Source organism: Pseudonaja textilis, chromosome 3 (assembly GCF_049901715.1).
Source record: "Pseudonaja textilis isolate UNSWEBS1 chromosome 3, rPseTex1.2, whole genome shotgun sequence".
Taxonomy (NCBI): Eukaryota; Metazoa; Chordata; class Lepidosauria; order Squamata; family Elapidae; genus Pseudonaja; species Pseudonaja textilis.
In genome coordinates, this window is record NC_141992.1 from 83,869,286 (window position 1) to 83,889,311 (window position 20,026).

The 20,026-nt window shown below is 37.4% G+C and overlaps 1 protein-coding gene across 3 annotated transcripts in view; it reads right to left on the bottom strand.

The window, feature by feature from the left end:
* COL11A1 (collagen type XI alpha 1 chain) overlaps positions 1–20,026 on the bottom strand; it is a 269,505-nt gene that overhangs the window by 77,676 nt on the left and 171,803 nt on the right. For all 3 annotated transcript variants that reach the window (XM_087930269.1, XM_087930270.1, XM_087930268.1), the window contains 6 exons: positions 16,906–16,959; positions 13,819–13,872; positions 9,398–9,451; positions 5,063–5,170; positions 4,167–4,256; positions 3,466–3,519 (listed from right to left, as the gene is read on the bottom strand). In XM_087930269.1, coding sequence (XP_087786395.1) covers positions 3,466–3,519; positions 4,167–4,256; positions 5,063–5,170; positions 9,398–9,451; positions 13,819–13,872; positions 16,906–16,959 — 414 coding nt within the window. The remainder of the gene's footprint in view (positions 1–3,465; positions 3,520–4,166; positions 4,257–5,062; positions 5,171–9,397; positions 9,452–13,818; positions 13,873–16,905; positions 16,960–20,026) is intronic.

Here is a 20,026-nt window from a genome sequence, read left to right on the forward strand (position 1 = left end):
GTCAGTTTAATATCTTAACAACTATACCATACTGGTTTTCATTTTAGGAAGTCTTGATAAAGCAATACTTTCTTTAAGTACACTTACAATAAATAACATTTTGTTTCCTGATTTGTTTTCTTTGACATAGCTGATTGCATGCTTAGAAAGATCAAACCAGAAACAAAACAACAAAGAATGGGGACCAATTTTAAATATTAACTTGGCATGATTCAAAAGCATATAAAATATTAATATTGCTTTGTTTCGATTGGGACTCCCAGAGAGTGAGAATTAAATTTCATAGCAATTACAGCCTTAGCCCATGGAGGTTAGCTTTTAGGTTTTGTTAGCTATTCTGTTTTTGGTTGAAAATGTGCATATGTTTAAGGTTTCAAAATCTGCAGAAGATATCCTACTTGGGGGGGGGGGGAAGGTTTGGGATTTATACTCTGATCTTGCTTTTGCACACTTCAATGAAGTTCTGAGAGTCTCCTAATAGAGAATCACAAAAGCATAGTGTATATCAATGTTTTTTAAAGGGATCCCCTCACAGGCTTCTGGAAAATCAAAACTATGTGCCACATTTTAAAGATATTTTCAAAAATTTAAAACAATGCCATGCTTTGCATTATTACTTTTATTTGTTTAAAAAATTCATAAAAAGATGGAAACCAGGGAATTTCTATTGCCGTAATAAGGAAAGGTGTCATCAGGATTTAAGCTGCCCTTCTCTTCAGATATTTCATTTCTGAGCTAATCCTCCACGCAGGAACGAATGGCAACTGGAATAGTTGGTTCTTTTTCTGCCGTCACCCCTTTGTTAACAATTTGTTTCTTTTTCCCACCCTAGCTGGCTGGGGAAACTCGGGAAAGTTTGAAGGGGAAATCTTCACCCACCTCTGGGTTTGGCTAACTGCAGAAAGGGAGAACAAAACCTTTTGAAGAATTTTAATCTCAGTCAATCTGTGGCCAGTGTTTAGAAGGCAACTGGTCAACTCCAACATTATTAAGGAGCCGCGGTGGCACAGTGGTTAGAATGCAGTACCGTAGGCTACTTTTGCTGACAGCCAGCTTCCTGCAGTTTGGTGGTTTGAATCTCACCGACTCACGGTTGACTCATCTTTCCATCATTCCAACGTCAGTAAAATGAGGATTCATATTGTTGGGGGCAATATGCTGACTTTGTAAACTGCTTGGAGAGGTCTGTAAAGCACTGTGAAGCAGTATATAAGTCTAAGTGCTATTACTATTGCTATTAAAAGGGCCAAAAAAGAGAGAAGGTTCTACACACCCAACACATAGTTAAAGAGATAAAATGCACCCGCCCTGAAATTCCCAAGCAACTCAATTTTCAACCTTGCTTGAGCTCATCCCTCCTGCAAGACTCCAACCATCATTCTCACCAAAGGACCCCGACATTCTTTCTCCTCAAATCCCTAACAGAACCTCTTTCTTTTTTTCACTATTGGCTCTCAGGAGTCACGTGACGCCCTAGGGGCACCTAAAACTGGTTTAGGGCCAGTTTCTGCCCACTACAACTATTCTAACATTCTAACATAAAACAATGGTTTTAATACCAAACATCTATCCTCTGGAACCAAAGTCACCTATGTTAAAACACTGGGTTTTGAATAAGCAAAAGGTAATCATCAGTATCATATCTTATAACAGAGAGCAGTGATGGAAGGACTAGACAAAATCATTGTTTTGACAAATAATGGATATAATAGTGGTATGCCGATAAATGCCAGCTGTCAAACAGCTGATTAGCCTGCAAGGTTTTGTTTTCTCAAAGAGCCTGCAAAATTCCTGAAAATTTAACAATAGGTTCTTGTAAGCTGGGAGGCATCAGCTCATGCACATTATTAAGATTCTTTTCAGTGATTGAAACTGCTAATCCGGGAAATCATTTTACATTTGGGAATAACACTACTGCCTGTAAAAAATGCATTCGCTTTGAGTTCCAATCCTGGCAATGCAGCTCAGAAAGGATCTGACTTTTGTTAGAGAGTCTTACAGTGCTAACGAAACAAAAAAAAAGAATGCAAAACTCATGGATGTCAGGGGACACCACTGACAATCGTGTTATTCTTTCTGCATACAATGCCAGGATGGGAATATTCTCCAAGGAGCAGTCATGTGACCTAAACTCTTCAGAATTCCACATAAATAATCTCATTTTCATCTTAAAAACACCACAGACAGATTTATTCTCAGAGATTTCTGTTTGTGAGAGATCTTTGGAGCTCTCTAGGTAACATAATCAGTGCTAGTGATGTTGATGTTATTAGCACTGGGGATCAGAGGTGGTATTCAGCAGGTTCTGACCAGTTCTGGAGAACCGGTAATGGAAATTTTGAGTAGTTCAGAGAACCGAAAAATACCACCTCTGACTGGAGATTTTACAGTATCCTTCCCCTCCCATGCCCACCAAGCCACGCCCACAGAACCAGTAGTAAAAAAATTTGAATCCCACCACTGCTGAGGATGTTACCTAGTAAGGTTAATGAAACATCTGCAAGAAAACAAGCAAACTCAGAGAGTTCCAAGGATCCCTCATTTCAACCCTGAGCTACAAATATTCTCCTTTATTTCAGTATATAATTCAATGATACATTACATGCTGCTCTAAATAAAAGGAAGATGCCTAAGCTGGCCAAGAAGAAAAGGCAACTGCAAATACTTCCCCTGCAACATATTCCTTATAGGACCTTTGCACTGATTCTAGAAGAAAACCTCTGTTTGCCCCTCCCAGATGCCATTTGTCTAGCAAAAGGCAGTTTGTAGTAAATAACATTTGCGGGTAGAAATTACAGGAGGGAGGAAAGTAGGATTTCCAACTGGAATTTACACAGATCTACACTCTGGAAGTGTGCAGTAAGTCTGGATCAGGACAGTACAGCTTCTGTCCCCCTCCCCCCCCCCCAATTTTGGAACAAAAAAAGGACAATTCATATCACCTAATTTGTAATTTGGCCCTAATATGCACACATTGGGGAAACAAAAGAATGCAGGAGAGAATTCTCAACCAGTCTAATAGACCTTATGTTTTTCAATTTCCTCCCACTAGAGGCAGATTCTCCCCCCCTCTTTTTTTTCTACCTTGAAATATCTAATGAACAAGGAAAAGCAATTTGCTCCCTGCAGCTAACAGCAGGTTTAACAGAGGCCAACACGTTTAAGTTTAGATTTTCATCTTTTTTTAAGGACTTGTTAGTTGCTGTAATTACTAGGAAACTGCTATTGACAAATATGAATGACACACGTTATCCATTTGTATAATCTTTACAAGCATGTACAGGCACACATAGCAGCATGAAAGAAATAAAAAGAAATGGTGCGTGTATATACACACGCTATGTGTATATATCAATATCTATATATATCTATATATATCTGGAGAGAGAGAGAGAGAGAGAGAGAGAGAAATGAAATTAATGAAAAACGACATTGCAACATAAGCTGTGGACAAATCCTACTCACAATTGGACCAGGTGGGCCTTGAGGACCTTCACCGCCTTTCAGACCTGGTGCACCCTATTCAAAGTCAATTATTATTATTATTATTATTATTATTATTATTATTATTATTATTATTATTATCATCATCATCATCATCACAAAAACCGACAGTGTACACAGCAAATGAGATAACTATGCTGGGTTTCATACATGGGTTGCTTATTATTATTATTGTTGTTGTTGTTGAGGATGATATATATACACAAGACATTGCAACACATATTTTTAAAATTCTTTCTATTGCCATTAATCTATTATGGGCTGATAATAAAATAATAAAATAAAATAATAAAAAATAAGATAAGATAAAATAATAAAAAATAAAATAATAAAAAATGAGATACAATAAAATAAAATAAAATAAAATAAAATAAAATAAAAAGTAATACATCTCTTTTCAGCCAATTCTTTTACTTTTATTAATATTCAGCTTAATGTATGATCTATATTGCCCACCTCCTGACAATCTCTTAACAGCCAATGAAGCCTACAAATGCTCAACAGATAATGTTTTATAGCAGTGGTCAAGATGGGGACGATCAGTTTGGGGCCTTCCTTGACAATGCACTTAAGAACCAGATATCACCCAATCTAGTCACCATGGCATCAATGTTCCTTCCCCTTCTTCAGTGATTAACTCATTAGGGCCCTTCTAGTTTTACCTGAGTTCCTGGCAGGCCTCTTTCTCCTGGGAAACCCCGCAGTCCTGCAGGCCCATCTTTCCCAGAAATGCCTTGAGGACCTGGATCCCCCTAGGAAAATAGAATAGTCTTTACTGAAAGTTGGCCGCGAAAGCCCAGATTTCAAAACGAAAACAGGCAGTTCATCAAAGAACCGTCACATACATTGCAACTCTAATAAACTTAAATCCTAAGAATTATGTCAATACAGGACAGAATTTATGATATTTTAAAATGTGCTTCTGAATCAGGAATGGATTTTATTGAGTAAACTTCATTAACTTGAACTAACTTTTATCACATTGGTAGTTACAGGGAAGCTGCTATGTCATACTTCTAGTTTATATTAAAACATGGTGAATCTTGTATTTTCAAATGCAGCACCTCAAAACCCAAAGCATTAAGCTTCCCCTTTAAAGTGTTTGGAGAAAACTATAGCATAATTAATTACATGGCAACCAGATGATTACCTAGTCTTTCCGTTCAAAATCTTTGCTCAGTGAAAGTTCACATGCTTACTTGCTTTGAACGTTTGAGACTTTTACAATGTAGACCTTCCATCTTGTTAAATTTAAGAGAGGATTGTATGTTATGGCAAGCGATACTTCACTTGTGCCAAAAAGCAATCCAATTTGTTTAGCAAATCTCCCTATGATCTTTATAGTTGTCTACTGGAAAAAAAAAAAAAGAAATGCACAGGATCACCAAGTTGGAAAGGATTATGGGAGCTGTTTATTTCAATTCACTGTTTAATGCAGAAATTGTAAAGGAAGAATGCAGCTACAAATCCCGGACAAAGGTCTTGATGGCCAAGTACCGAATGCATTCCATAAGTCACTGCATACATTTCCCTGTGTTTCTGAAAAGTGAACATATACCTTAGCGCCTTCTTTCCCTCCAGCACCAGGAAGTCCTTGTTCACCCGGTGGCCCAGGAGGTCCAGGGTGACCTCTTTCACCAATTGGACCTGTCTCCCCAGTTGGACCCTACATCCAAAAACATGGCATTAATTATTCCATAGTACAATATGCTATTTGTCACTTTAAAATAAAATGTTTTTAATTAACTCATTAACCCATATTCCAATATTGAACTCCCAAGTTCAAATGTGGTTGAATCGTCTGAGAATTAACATCCCTCCAATATAAATTGTACTAGGATAAGGTATTACCTTTTCCCTCCACTAGAAGGATAAGAAATGGCTTGACATATACTGTAGCTGGTCCTCAACTTACAACTTCAATTGAGCCCAACATTTATGTTGCTAAGTAAGACTCTTGTTAAGTGAGTTTTGCCCCATTTTACGACTTTTTTAAGCAAATCACTGCAGATGTTAAGTTAGTAACGTGGTTGTTAAGTGAACCCAGCTTCTCCTTTGACTGTCAGACTGTCACAAAAGGGGACCACATGATTGTTGGACATTGCAACTGTGATAAATATGAGTCAGCTGCCAAGTGCTTGAATTTTGATCGCATAACCATTTGGATGCTGCAATGGTTGTGTCAGCCTCCAAGGATCCTTCTTCTACTTGTTCTCTTTCCAGCTGCCATAGAAACGGTGTGTGTGTGTGTGTGTGTGTGTAGAATAATTGGGCTGAAATGTGGGGGGAAGTGTGCTGGAGGATGAAGTTGGTGTATTGTAAAAGTTGGGATGCTTTCTGGATTATGCTTACTTGCTTACTGCGCAGATGTAGCCTCTTATCTCTCTAGGCCAAGGTCAACTGTCTTGGCATACCAGATGTGTGAAATGCCACTTGAAGATGCACCCACATGACATTATACACACCTCAGATTGGATGGCCAGTTTGAACTACTGAGGGTGGGAACATGGGATAACTTTCTATATGTGATTTTTGGGCCTATCGTCTCAGATCTTGTATTTCTTCTGATGCTACCACTTCAAATTCAGTAAAAGTCATTTTCTCTATAACCATGGATTCTAAGGTTTTCTTTCTTGGATTTTAAATGGAGCTACACCTGACAGGTTGTCAATGTGAAAAACGGTCATAAGTCACTTTTCCCAGTGCCGTTATAACTTTGCATGGTCACTAAATGAACTGTTGTAAGTCGAGGACCACCTGTATAAAGGATTAGCACACAAAGACTAGGAAAGGGAAAAATACAGGCAGTCCTCAACTTACAACAGCTTGTTTAGTGACCGTTTGAAGTTACAACAGCACTGAAAAAAAGTGACTGACCCTTTTTTCATACTTACAACCATTGAAGCATCCCCGTAGTCATGTGATCTAAATTAAGACACTTGGCAACTGGTTTGTATTTATGACAGTTGCAGTGTCCCGGGGTCATATGATCAACTTTTACAACAAGCACAGTCAATGGAGAAAGCAGATTCACTTAGTAACTGCGTTACCAACTCAACAACTGCAGTGATTCATATAAGCACTGTGGCAAGAAAGGTAATTAAATGGGGCCAAACTCACTTAAATAAATGTCCCACTTAGCAACATAAATGTTGGGCTCAGTTCTGGTGGTTAAGTCGAGGGCTACCTGAATATAGTCAGCTTTCTCTACCTTATGCTCACTAGTTAGTTTAAAAAACTTCTCTTAGGGATGACACTATTGAGCTGCGAAGCCCTGAAGGGAGATAGATAGATCTGCTTGCTTAACTTAGCCCTCAAGTCTACACTATTCCTATTCACCAAAAAACCCACTAACATGGTACATATGTCTTTTTGTGCAACCAGCATGGGTGCAGCATGCTGGAATTGGCAAATAGAATATTGTCGTTAGTTGCAAAACAGAAACTTTGTGCAGATGGTGTTAAGAGTATAATTCCGATCAACTCTGAATACTGGCTATGTTTATTTGAGATTATTAGATGTCCAATCAAATTATGAATATAAGTGAGTTAGTGCACACAAATATACTGTTTAAATTGTCTTGGGGAAAGCAGGCAGCGTAGTCTTAAGTACTCGTGTACTCATTTTGAGTTAGAAATGGATATCTTCCATGACCTGATTGACTTCTCTCACTCACTTGTAGCTAAATTTCCTAAATATTGGGAGACAATCCAAATGTAACTCATTGCTCATAGGTATGCGTTAGAAAAATAAGAACTGAGGACGACCTCTTCTAAAGCATACTAAGCAGTCATTTTTTTGTGTGTGTGTGTGTATAAGGAAACCATTCAAAGGAAAATTCAAAGGAAATTGAACCTAGTGCTTTGCCGCAAGAATTTTAATTACTGTTATTTAAACATTAAGCAGCCATCTGAAACATCTACATCGACTAACAATGATACAGTTGTCGATTTTTTAAAAACAATGAACAATGACCCATGTTTATGCCCCAAATTTGTTGTAAACATGGATGTGTGTAGTGGAATTCAGTTCATAGATTACTTCTGGTGACAGCAGGCATCACGCTTAAAGAGCACAAAAAGAATATAAAGCTTGACATGGAAAACGAATGTAGGGGATATTCAGGGATATTGGTATACAGCTGAGCTGAGACTTCATTTATCTTTACAAACACAAACACAGCATGATCACACATTGCAAATTAAACAAAGCTTGGTCAATAAAAGAAGCAAGGAAAACAAAAAGATGATTCAGATAAAATCTACACTTAGTAAGATGCCTGCTGTCTCACTTCAATGAAGTGTTGTGGGGGGAAAAACCCCAAAGCTGTATGGTGTTTCACTGTTTCTCCTGTATTTAAACTGTTCCTGTCATGAAAGTGGATCAGGAAAAAAAATGTGGTAATGTCTGGCTTCTAAAGCAGTGTTTCCAACCTGGAGCCTTTCAGAGTTGCTAGAACAATAGTTTCCAGAAATCTAGATACACCCAGCCAGGACTGTTCCAAAAGTTATAGTTCAAATACAGTTGGACGACACCCAACTGGGGAGGCTATTTTAAAGGATAAAATGGTTGGTACAACTAAGTTTCTCATTCTTAACAAAATCCTAAATTCAACATACAAATAATCTCCTGCCACTATTCATTTTTCAGAAGCTCAGTTTGAGGAGACCCCATCCGTTCTGGAATACTTTCACTAACATTACTGGAGTGCCCATTTGTTTATTCATTTATTAATTTTAAGCTCCATTGAAATTAGCTCATTTATTTACAAAATGCTTGGATGTTCTAATTTTGGAATCTGGAAAAGGAATATCGTGTTCTTTGATGGCTTACTATGAAGTAAAGCTGTGAATTCCCCATACAAAATTATTCTGGATAACAATGATTAAGTCTTCAAATTTGATAAGACTGTTTCCAATCCATCTAATCTGAATTTGATTGGCAGAGAACAACTCTTTTTTCCCTTCCTGACTCGAAAATTCTCCCACCTAAGTTTTGTATTTCCAGTTAAATCCTAAGGTTTTCTAGGAAAAAAGATATTTACTGCTGTTAATTCACACCAGAAATGAATTAACACCTTTGATATATTAAAATTTAAATATTTATTTAAGATGCCTCATTAGGGCTCTGCAAAGCTGCTTGGCTTCACCATGGTCACAGCAGATGCACAGTGGATATCACCATGGGGACAACTCAGTAGTCATCACTTATCAACCATAATAAGGAGTAGCAATTCCATCATTAAGCGGTGTGGTAATTAAGGACAATGTTACGTGACCTCAATAACTTACAATGTCAATTCTAGATGTGGCCGTATTCTTTCAGACCAGGCAATTTCATATTGTATTTTAGAGATTCTGATGGTGGCAATCTGTTTATAGATTGTGAAGATCATAAACTGCCCTTGAGGTGTACTTGGAAATGAAATATAGAGTTGTTATAACAGTAGAGTTAAACACTTTGTTCTTTTAGAGCTCATTCTAATTCTAATTGCCATATTTTGGACAAACAGCAGCTCATTCCAATAATAATTCCCAGATGTTTTCCCTGGATTATACAACAAGAATGCAAGAAATCCTCTGAAATAAATAGAGAGATAATTTTATCAAAATTTCTAAGCTTTTGTTTGACATTCCTTTGGCTTTTTTTCTCAGGAAAACCTCAACCTTCACTTGACATTTGTTTCCAACAAAACTAAAACTAAAACTTAACCTACAACGATTTGTTCAAAGTTACTATGGTGCTGAACAAATAATAATGATAATTTTTCTCAGCATAACTTATGGCAGATGATTACTACTGCAGGGAGATCTCAGCGTACACCACACCTTGACCTTCCTGAGAGAAAGTGGGTTATAAATTCATTCAATCAAGTTAAACAGCAACATTGTACCTGAGGTCCAACAACACCACCGGGGCCTGGTGGGCCTGTTTTCCCTTGAAAACCCTACAAAATAAAGCATTCAACAGTTAGGCCTACTTGGGAACATTTCAGATCAGTGTTAAAGAGAGGATGGGAAATCAGGGGTTTCTTCGAGGATTTGTATTTTCCGAGAATAAAGACTGCTATTTCAATTCAATTATTGCCGTGCCTCTTTAAATGTAAAATATTGAAGACTCTTTCAAAGAGCTATCATTTCCAATCATTCTGAGCGCAGCTCCTCCAGTGGTATGGTTCAAAGGAGCAGATAGTTTTCACAGATCAGATACTTTGTGAGAAAGTAATTACTGTAGATGCATAAATGACAATCCTTCAGTTCAACTCAGATACATGTGTTCAAAAGCCGTCAGGCTGGCACAGCTATACTGAATATTTAAGTGTTCTTTTAAAAAAAATACTGTAGTAAAGTAACAGTCATTTATTCCTCTCCAGGGTGCACTTATGAACACAGCATAAATGTCTGGAAGAAGTAGCTTCTGTATGTACTCCTGCAAGGGGTGAGTCTTTTACACCCATAGAACAAGTACCAGTTTGTACAGGAGCTTCCATGTTTATACCCACCCACCCCCCGTATGATGTATCGCTTGACACTAGGGGAATAAACTATTTATGTCATACAACATCCGTACAGCTCTACTGTACAGCTCTACTCTGTGAAAATATTTAGATACTTAAATTCAGTCCATGAAAGGCAACTGATTACTTTAAGACTGTGTTTCTTAAAATATAGTTTGAATATTTCTAAGGGACCCTAAGATTTTCCTCAGGAGTCTGCCCAAAAAATCAAAATCATTTGGCAGATATTGAAGATGCTTGCAAACATTTAGAACAATGTTACTCTTCTCATTATTAGCTTCTATTTGTTAAACTATAACAATTTTTTATTTTTTATGAAAAAAAATTTTTTTTCTAGCGGTTTAATATTGTTATTTTTACATGATTTCATAAATAAATATTCCATAAATGCATCCATTTAAGTTCTTTTCAGAATGTGAATAATTTTTAAAAGTGGGAAGAGGTCCTGACTAAGAAGAAACATGGACTTGCAATAAAGACATGGAATTAGTACCATAAATGACAATCAATCAATCAGTCAGTCAGTTAGTCAGTCAAATGGTTCCAGGAAATCCCAGAAGAGATATTTTTCAAAGTCAAACTCTCTTCAATTATACCAGTTTTTTTTTTAAAAAGATGAGACTATTTCCATAATAAGCGTTTTAAAACAACAGAATGAAAACCTCCTTTCATCCCATCCAATTTTATAAATATGTCTTCAGAATGTACAAAATAAATAAATAAATCCATGAGGGAAAGGGGTGGGGAAAGGAGAGAATGAAAACTGTTCTGCCAAAATGTATAACAAAAAAAGTGGATTTCTGAAAATCTGCATATTCCTACTTAAAACTTTCATTTGCTTTTTTTTTTAAAGAGATAACTGTGAAAATAAGAAAGATAGATGTGTATATTTAGGTTGCTTTTTATAAATAAACTAGGAACTGTGGTAAATATTTTCTGTATGAATAGATAGGGTTGCATGAAATTTACTTTAAGAAAATTTCACACTTTTGCATTAAAACTCCTTCCATTATCTCTTAGAATGCTTAAAACGTTTAGCAATTTAAGGTGTTCCAAATTTGCCTTGAACCATTGCTTCAAGTAAAATCCAGGAGGACCTATAATTCTGCAATACTTGATATAAATACTACTGGAAGTGCCACAGAAAGATGGATGTTTTCATACAGCACTGTGGTAAATCAATCATTTAAAGAAAGAGATCAACAATGCCAAAGAATGATAAATGGTTGGATTTTTTTTTATTATTAAAGGGGAGGTGGGCAGAAAAAGATTTCCTAAAGCATTTTCTTCTAAATGACAAATCCACTGTCTTGATCATTGTTCTATACATGGATTTGTAAATACTGTAACTCAGTGATTCACCCCACATTATGACTTCCATGAACCAGTAATTTGCTTGCATTTTCTTCTGCATTTGCATAAAGTTTCTATTCTAATTAACAGAATAACCGAGTTGGAAGGGACTTTACAACTCCCCTGCTTTGGCAGGAAACCCTATACTATTTCAGGCAAATGGTTGTCCAGGCTCTTCTTTAAAACCTCCAGAGTTGGAGCACCCACAATTTCTTCAGGCAAGTCCTTCCATTTATTAATTGCTCTAACTGTCAGGAAATTTCTCCTTAGTTTTAGGTTGGTTCTCTCCTTGATTAGTTTCTATACATTGCTTCTTGTTCTGCCTCCAAGTGATTTGGACAATAGGTTGACTCTTCTTCTTTGTGGTAGCCCCTTCAATATTGGAACATTGCTATCATATCACCTCTAGTCCTTTTCATCAAACTAGACATACCCAATTTCTGCAATCATTCTTTGTATGTTTTAGCCTTCAGTCCCCTAACCATCTTTGCTGCTCTCTTCTGTGCTCTTTCTAGAGTCTCGGCATTGTTTGTACATTGCGGCAACCAAAACTGGATGCAATATTTCAAGTATGGCTTTACCAAGGCATTATATTAGTGTCACATTAACACTTCACATGATCTTGATTGTATCCCTCTGTTAATGCAGCCTAGGACTGCATTGCAGCTGCCAAAATCGACCTGTTTGGTTTAGTTTGGGGACCAGAAAAAAGGAATTTGACAGTAGGCAATGGTGTGAGAAACCTCCACTGTTAAGAGAAAGATGCAAAATGGCAGAGATAAGGTACTGTTTCCAGTGGAATACCATTAAGCACATTACCATATACAGTACATTCCTAAATGTTACTACCTTTGCAATGGAAAGTCGACAGGAAGGACTACCAGAGGAAGGAAGGAAAATAGGTAAAGAAGGAAAAAAGTATATTTTGCTCAATTTGTTAATTTTTTTTCCAGTAGTGATGACAGACATTTATTTCAGTTTCATGATGTTCTACCATGTCAGCTGCCAAACATCAAATGCTGCCTCAGAATGAAAGAAGATGTGATGTGGAGACAAATGGATTTTGTGATCTGTAGTAGCAATTCATGCACAAAGATGTTGTTTCAGAAATGGTACCATATTTTTTACGTGTATCCCCATGCAAATACGCAAATCAACACATTTGCTTGAGTGATATCTTCTGATGTCCTCTTTTGCTTTTCCTTATTCCTTTGGATGGCTATGAGGTAGACAAAAATGCAAACTTCTTGTACTTACAAGGGTTGCTGCATTTTTAAAGTCCTAAAAGAATCCAATTCTTCCTTTCATAATCTTGTACTCTCCAGGTACATTCAGTCTGGGGATGGGATGAAACCCTTTTTTAAATATAAGACCACACTGGACCTTTGAATGGGGTCCCAGGGGGTCACATTCCAAAGCATACATTTGTTTTAAATTAATTCAGATTTAAATTAACTATAGTTTGTATTATTATCTTCCTTTGTGACATCTATAGTTCCACTAGACAACTGGCAACCCATTGGGTCATTGTTTCAGAGATATTTCCTGACTTAAACAGAGAAATAGAATCATCAAGGGCAGGCAAAAAAAAACAACAGTGGGATTGGGAGCAGTTTCTACTTCTCACTGGCTTCCCCACTGACTTTCCTTATGGGAAGCTGGCAGGGAGCATTGGAGATGATGATTTGATGACCACAGCTGAATGCCACAACTTCCCCAAATTTTAGTCCCATGGAAATCATGGGTCCCAGATTTTGGATGCATTCTATAAATTAGCCCATTTAACGTACATTGTTTCTAAAATTGTTGCCTATAATCCACTGTTTCACTGAACCGAAGGTCACAAACAGACATGAGAGTTTAAGTAGCATATGGAAAGCAATTAATATAAGACTAGGGAGCACACAGTATTTTTGAGCTACAGAACTTAGTTTCCCGAAACAGCATTTCTGTGCATGATGGTAATTGTTTTGTACTTTTAAAGGAGGTTGATTTTTAAGTTTTAAAATGCCTTTTATACATTTGGTTTTTAACATGCGGATTATACTCACTTGGTATATTATGCATTCATTCATTCATTTAGGAATATACACATATTCATATACAAATATAAATATGCACCTGTAATTTTCCATTGACTTCAGCAGGGATAATCGTAATAAAATCAAGATTAATTAAAACAACATTTGCAACATACAGCATAATTAGCATCAAAAATACATTTTGGTAGTACATCAGGATCACTTAAACTGAAAGCACTTTTTAATTGGTTTTCAAAATACCATTAAATGTGTTTTGAATTCACAACAATACTTTTGTATAACTTTAATTCTCAGACCAAAAATAATGAACACATTTGGATTCTTCCTCCATTTAACAGACACACGTTACAGTAAATGGAGTGTGGAAAGGGCTACATTATGCTGTATAAATAATATGCTTACAGTTTCACCACGTTGTCCTGGATGCCCAGGCAAGCCATCTTTCCCAGGTGGTCCCTGCAGTGGAAAACAAAATAAATGAAATGTCACTTCAAAAAAAAAAAAAGATCAGTTTTAGTTAGTCACCTTAGTGACACATCTGTGTTTCAAACTGGTTCTTCAAACTTACTGTCCTCTTACTGAGACAGTGGCTGTGCTTTGTTGATCTGGGCATGACCTTGGTTGATTTTCTGATAATGAGAAGTAAGAACTGGAAATCACACTCCTGTATCTTTGAAGAGTAAGTTAGAGAAAAATAAGTTTTCTTGCAGCTTGAACTGGGAGAGATCAAAATGCTGGAAGGTTTGGGGAATTGAGCTGATCTACAATCAGCAAGGGCCTTCTCAAATTCCAGGAATCACTTTCTTGGGGCATCTAATGCCAGTATTTTGGCTGCCAGCTGTAGACAGTTATGTTGTATTCCAATATACTGTGCATTTATTTTTACACATAACACTAAAGTTATAGGGTTACCATAAATCTTTCTTACTTCATTCCTATACAAAGGAGATTAAACTCTACTATCCTTTGATTTTTTATTAGGATAAAGGGACAGAACTTTACAATGCTCTATTATTTTCTGTGAATTTTCCCCTTTATTTTCTTTCTTCATTATGAATTTATGACTACAAATTTCATAGCAATCTTTCCAAAGGCAATGAAGAGTCTTAACAACACCAACATCATTTGTTTTCACTTATCTCTAAGCGTGATGTAATCTGTTTTTCCTTCCTTGCACATGAGTACATGTAATTTTCACATAATGTGAAAATAAAGATGTGTACATTTATAGACGCAAGGAAAAGTTACTTTTAGAGATACGACTCGAAGAATTGGCAAGAAATTTGTGTTAAACACTTTTCATGCCAGCCATCTTGCCAAAACTTTCTTCCAAATTGTTATTCTCCCTCTGGGGAAGCAACTGTGTGCTTGAAATTGTAACTTTCATTCTGTAATGAAATGATAGCTCCTCAGATCCCTAAAGTGAAACTGGGAAATTCTGTTAATTATTCTCTCAATTAAAAAAAGGGAAGCAGAGCCTAACTATCATTTAGCAAAATGTAGTAACCATGTCAGATAACTGATGTAGGGTGTCATGAATAGACTGCAAAACGTTGGGTCATGTAATGTTGTACTTTCATTTCTGGTGAGTGGAGGGAGCACCTGTTTGATTTTAAATGTCAAATGCAAAAAAGCTTGGCAATTTTTGGCACAATATACTATGAATTGATTTGTTGTTTGGAGATGCTAGAACATTTCAATACAATTTCAGCCTGGCTGTTGGTTTATCCCAGTGCAAACCTGATCTACAACTAGAACTCTGCAATGGCTTCTTCTTCCCTAGGAGGTGCATTACAGAAAAGCCAGCAATGCTTCTCACTGATTCGGACGGCACTGATCAATTCCACCAAGCTAAATGGAAGCCTAAGCGTTCTGCAAGCTTGTGCATTAGTTCAGTTAATGCTTTGGTTCCACTTATGAAAATTTTAAATTTTAAAGTCAATAATGCAGCTAGTATGAGTGGTGCACTCATTTTTGATGATAGCATGCCAAAAACAGATCACATAGTTTCCCATCCTTTTCATCATTTGGGGGTTGGGATTAATGTAAAAGAGATGGAGAGTGACCTCTAGTGGTGTTTGGATTCCTCTGCGGAGAAAGCTACGCACTACACATTGGTGTATAATGGGAAGTTATCTGAGCATGCACATATTTAGAAGCAGCCTTTTAAGAAACAGCAAGAATCTGGAAAAAGGCACAGCTGCTATAGAAATTCAAAAAGCAGTGATTTGTATGTATGTGTGGCAAGTCCCAAAGCACCCAAGTCTGAAGGATTTGCAAAGGCCTAATAGATAATTCCCAATAATCAAGTTTTTCAAATTGTCTTTCATAAAGGCTTTACACAAAAACACAGCATTTTTAAAGACCTGCAGTGGCATTGAAAAGGTTTGTGACATTAAAAAAAAAACACAGCAAAGGAGTTCAGCCACAGAACTAAAACTACCTCAAGATAACAACATACATTTTAACATAACATTCATTAAGTCATTTATCCATTGTTTTTTTTAATCTATTCAAAGACACATGTTCTCTGAGAAGATAATAAAATAATTGCAGGCTGCCTACTTTTAATGTTTATCTGCATAGCTTTTGTGGCTTCATTTTCAGGCATTTTCTATTTTGTTATTAGTTTACAGCGAGCACAATTTGTAAGCACGTTGTTCTACAGAACCAGCCCTGCTTTAGGTACTTTGCTACACAGAAAACTGTTCTGAGATGATTTTGTGATGTTTAAATTCAGGTCTCCATTTGAGAGCATACATTGGCCTCGGACTTGTACCTCTACAGTTTGTGCTACTTTTGCTGATATTAGAAAAATCAGCTCATGTTTAGCTACTCATCCAGCTTTTCTGAATTGAATCTGGGACAGAAGGAAGGACTGGATACATCATAAACCATCATAAATATCAAGCAGCTCTGCTTTCAGAGGGAATGCTTGTATTTAGTAATCTTCAATACTTAAGTCAGACAAAATGAAGCTGGATTAAAGGGCTTGGATGAGTTCGCACAATGCAGAAGTCTCATGCAGAATCAATATTTAGAAAATCTGGTGCATCATACAGAATCCTACTTAGACTAATAAAGTGTTGTAGAGTAACAGCAGGGTATGATAGTCTCCACATGGGGTTTTCACAAATGATGCCTCTGAAGAAATATCATTAGGAGAGTTTGAATATATCTAAAGTGCTTGAGTAGGTATTAAGGTAGTTTTTCTTCTGAAACAGATCTCTGTCACTTGAAGAAAAATAAACACATACACACACACACTATGACAACAGTTATTTTATCCCAATCAGAAGGGAGTACAGATGAAAACAGGCAAGTCCATTAAGAGAATTGGAAGGACTAATTCTCTAATTCTGTTTCTGTTACTTTCTCAGTAGATTAGAATATTCTTACAATACATGTAATAGGTTGATAAAAATGCTCAATAATCACTATCTATTTCAATGTTTTCCATCCTATGTTTATTTTAAGACAAATACTTACAGGAGGTCCCTTAGGTCCTGGAAATCCAACAGGTCCCTGGGGCCCTTGTGGTCCCTAAAATCAAAGAAACAAACCAAACAATTGGCATTAGTAGAAGCATCATCACAATTTAGCACAAAGAACAGTCCAAGTGTGTCAGGCAAAACTTTGTGGTTCAGTAACAGAAAAATTAAGTGATTTTTTGGCCACTTGTAGCATCACAACACAGTAACAAGTACCTTCCCTGGGGAAACATCCCCTTCCCTAGTGTAAATATTGTATACAGACCACAATTCAAGACCATCTAGCAGAGTTTCAATATAAACAAATTTATTTTAGTGGAATGTCAGCTGCTCAGGTAAACATCAAACAAGGAAATTAATATCCAGTAAATAAATAAGGTACCCCCACTTAGCTTTGTGGGGCAAACTCATGCTTGCTTGGAAAAAAAAATCTGGTGGCCAATATAAAGTTTATTCCCAGATAATCAAATACCGCTGCAATCTTATAGTAAATGTTTCAGTTCCTCCCCTATTAATTACAGATGTTTGATAGCATATATTAAAGAGAAAATTGGGGGGAGGAACCTTGATTTGTTTCCTTGAACCTGCCATCTATGGAAGTAACAGGAATCTTCACTGTAGACTGGACTTACAATGAAATACACAACAAGAGCTGAATTACAACTGCCTCTTGCATCACAAGAAATGTCTGTGGGATTATTAGGAAGAATTCTTTCTGTGTACAGGAAGCAGAAAACTGGGCAAAACACAAGACACAGGATCCTGCTAATTTGTGAATCTGTTTATATATAGTTTATGTTGAGACAGTTGTTTACTCAGCCAAGATTTTATCATGTGATCTTCAGTTGTTATACTCAACTCATAGGATTATTACTGAAAACAAATTAAGGTGCCAAAAATTGCTTACAAATGAAGAAGAATGCTTGCCTGAAGTTAAAAATAATCTTAAAAGAAATAACATCTGAGGTTTTTGCCTTTATTACTTTGTTTTTTACTCAGAGATTATGAATATATGTGGCCTCTATTTTGAAATGACAGCTGACTCTGTAAACAACACTGGTTTGTTATTACACATTGAATAAAAAACCTGAATACTATTGTTGCAACCAGCAAGTCTTCACTCTGGTCTGCTGTTTAAGTGGGATCTGGAGAAGCCCCTGATTGGCTGGACCATTTGACAGCTCCATATAAAAGGAGCTGTCAAACGAATCAGCTGTCTCTCTCTCTCTCTCTCAGCTGCTGCCGCAACTGGCTTACAAGTTAGCAATAAAGCCTGTTAAGCTTTATATTGCCTCCGCCTCTTTTTCTAAGCGTGCCAAACCCAAAAGTGGTAATGAGGATGGGATGCTGACGAACTGAGGCAATTCCTGAGGCAAAGAGAGAGAGCACCACATGGCTGAAGTCACTACAAAAAGAGCTGTCACTAAGAGCTGTCACTAGAGCAGTCACTGTCGAGCGAAGATATGGCAGTGCTGCCAAATTTTCCACCTTTTCAGCCAACCTCCGAGATGTGGACATTGTATATCAATAGGTTCGAATGTGTCATGGATGCTGCAAACCTATCTGACATCCGTCCTAACAGGAAGAAAGCCTATTTCTTGAGTTTCTGCGGGGCCACCATTTTCGACACCGCCACCGCGCTGCTGGCTCCTCAGACAGTCAAGGCTGTTCCCTGGGAAGAACTTCAAGAGGTGCTCGATAATCACTATGCCCTGAAGTCATCGCATATCGCCCGCCGCTGTTAGGAATATAAGTCACCCAACAGGTATTTGGGTTGGAAATATATAAACCAGGATAAACATTTTAAAACTGTATCTTTAAGAAAATGCAAAAGTGTAATTGGGTGTGGTTTCTCAAACGGCCATAACATGGAGCCAGAAACCTGGGTTGTTTAGTCTTAGTCTTAGTCTCAGAAGAGAGTGTGTCTCAGTGAATCTCTCTGTTTCCTTCTGTTGGAGTGTTTTGCTGTTCCTGTATTGGCTGTTATTCTTGGATTTGATGTAAGTCTGATACTGAACTGTTTTTGACACTGGACTTTGTTATTGGATTATCCCTGGACTGAAAACTGACTGATCTTACCTGTGAATGCCTTTGGACTGCTTGTTTGAACTTTGCTTAAATGTTTCTGGAAGTAAAAACCTACATTTATTGTACAGTGTATCTGTGTGCAGTGTGTATTATTCAAACACTACTCTCAATACGTCTCCCTGTATGCGCTCACAGGGAATTACCTCAACAGCCACCATGCATTCAGAAGACGAAGCCAAGCAGAGGGCGAGTCCATAAGTGAATACATGGCAGTTCTTCATTCAGCTGCCCTGCAATGTGGTTTCTGAGATCATATAGATGATATGCTGTTGGACCAGCTCATCTGAGGGGTGAGAGACCTTCGACTACAATGACGGCTTCTGGCTAAAGGCAATCTCAACTTGAAGAAAGCCATCGAAGAAGCTCAAGCCACTGAACTATCCAACTTATCCGCAGCCGAAATACAAAAAACCAAGCAGTCTTCCCGGGGTACAATCCAACCTGCAGTCCACTACAAAGACACCTACTGCGAAGATGAAGAGGAAGAAGCAATCAATCGCCTTCAAGCACCCCAGCTGACACAGAGAAATTTTTTTTCCTGCCGACAACTTACACCACAGCTGATTTGCCTCAGCTGTGAAGGAAACCATCTGAGAGCCACTTTCTGTTTTCGAAATGCTGTCTGCCTAAAGTGCCAGAAGAAAGGCCACATAGCTAGAATCTGCCAGGCACCTAGAAACACAATCCTGCCATCTCAACATCTCAATCAACCAAAAAACCTCAAATCCAAAGAGGAATGCTATGCCATCAACAAAGCATTCCAAAGAGCTGAGTCACTGACTTATTCTTTCAATGTTAATAAAATTAATGTTGATCTTCTCTTAGAAGGCAGCCCCTGCCAGATGGAGGTGGACACTGGATCATCTCTGTCACTCATCTCTTGGAAGACACTACAGAATCTGCTACCAGACTTCCACAAGAATCAGCTGAGCCCCTGCAATCTGACCCTGAGAGACTACCAAGGACAATCCATTCCAGTCCTCGGAACAGGCAAGTTCCATATTCAATACAACAATTTTCAGGGTCACCTT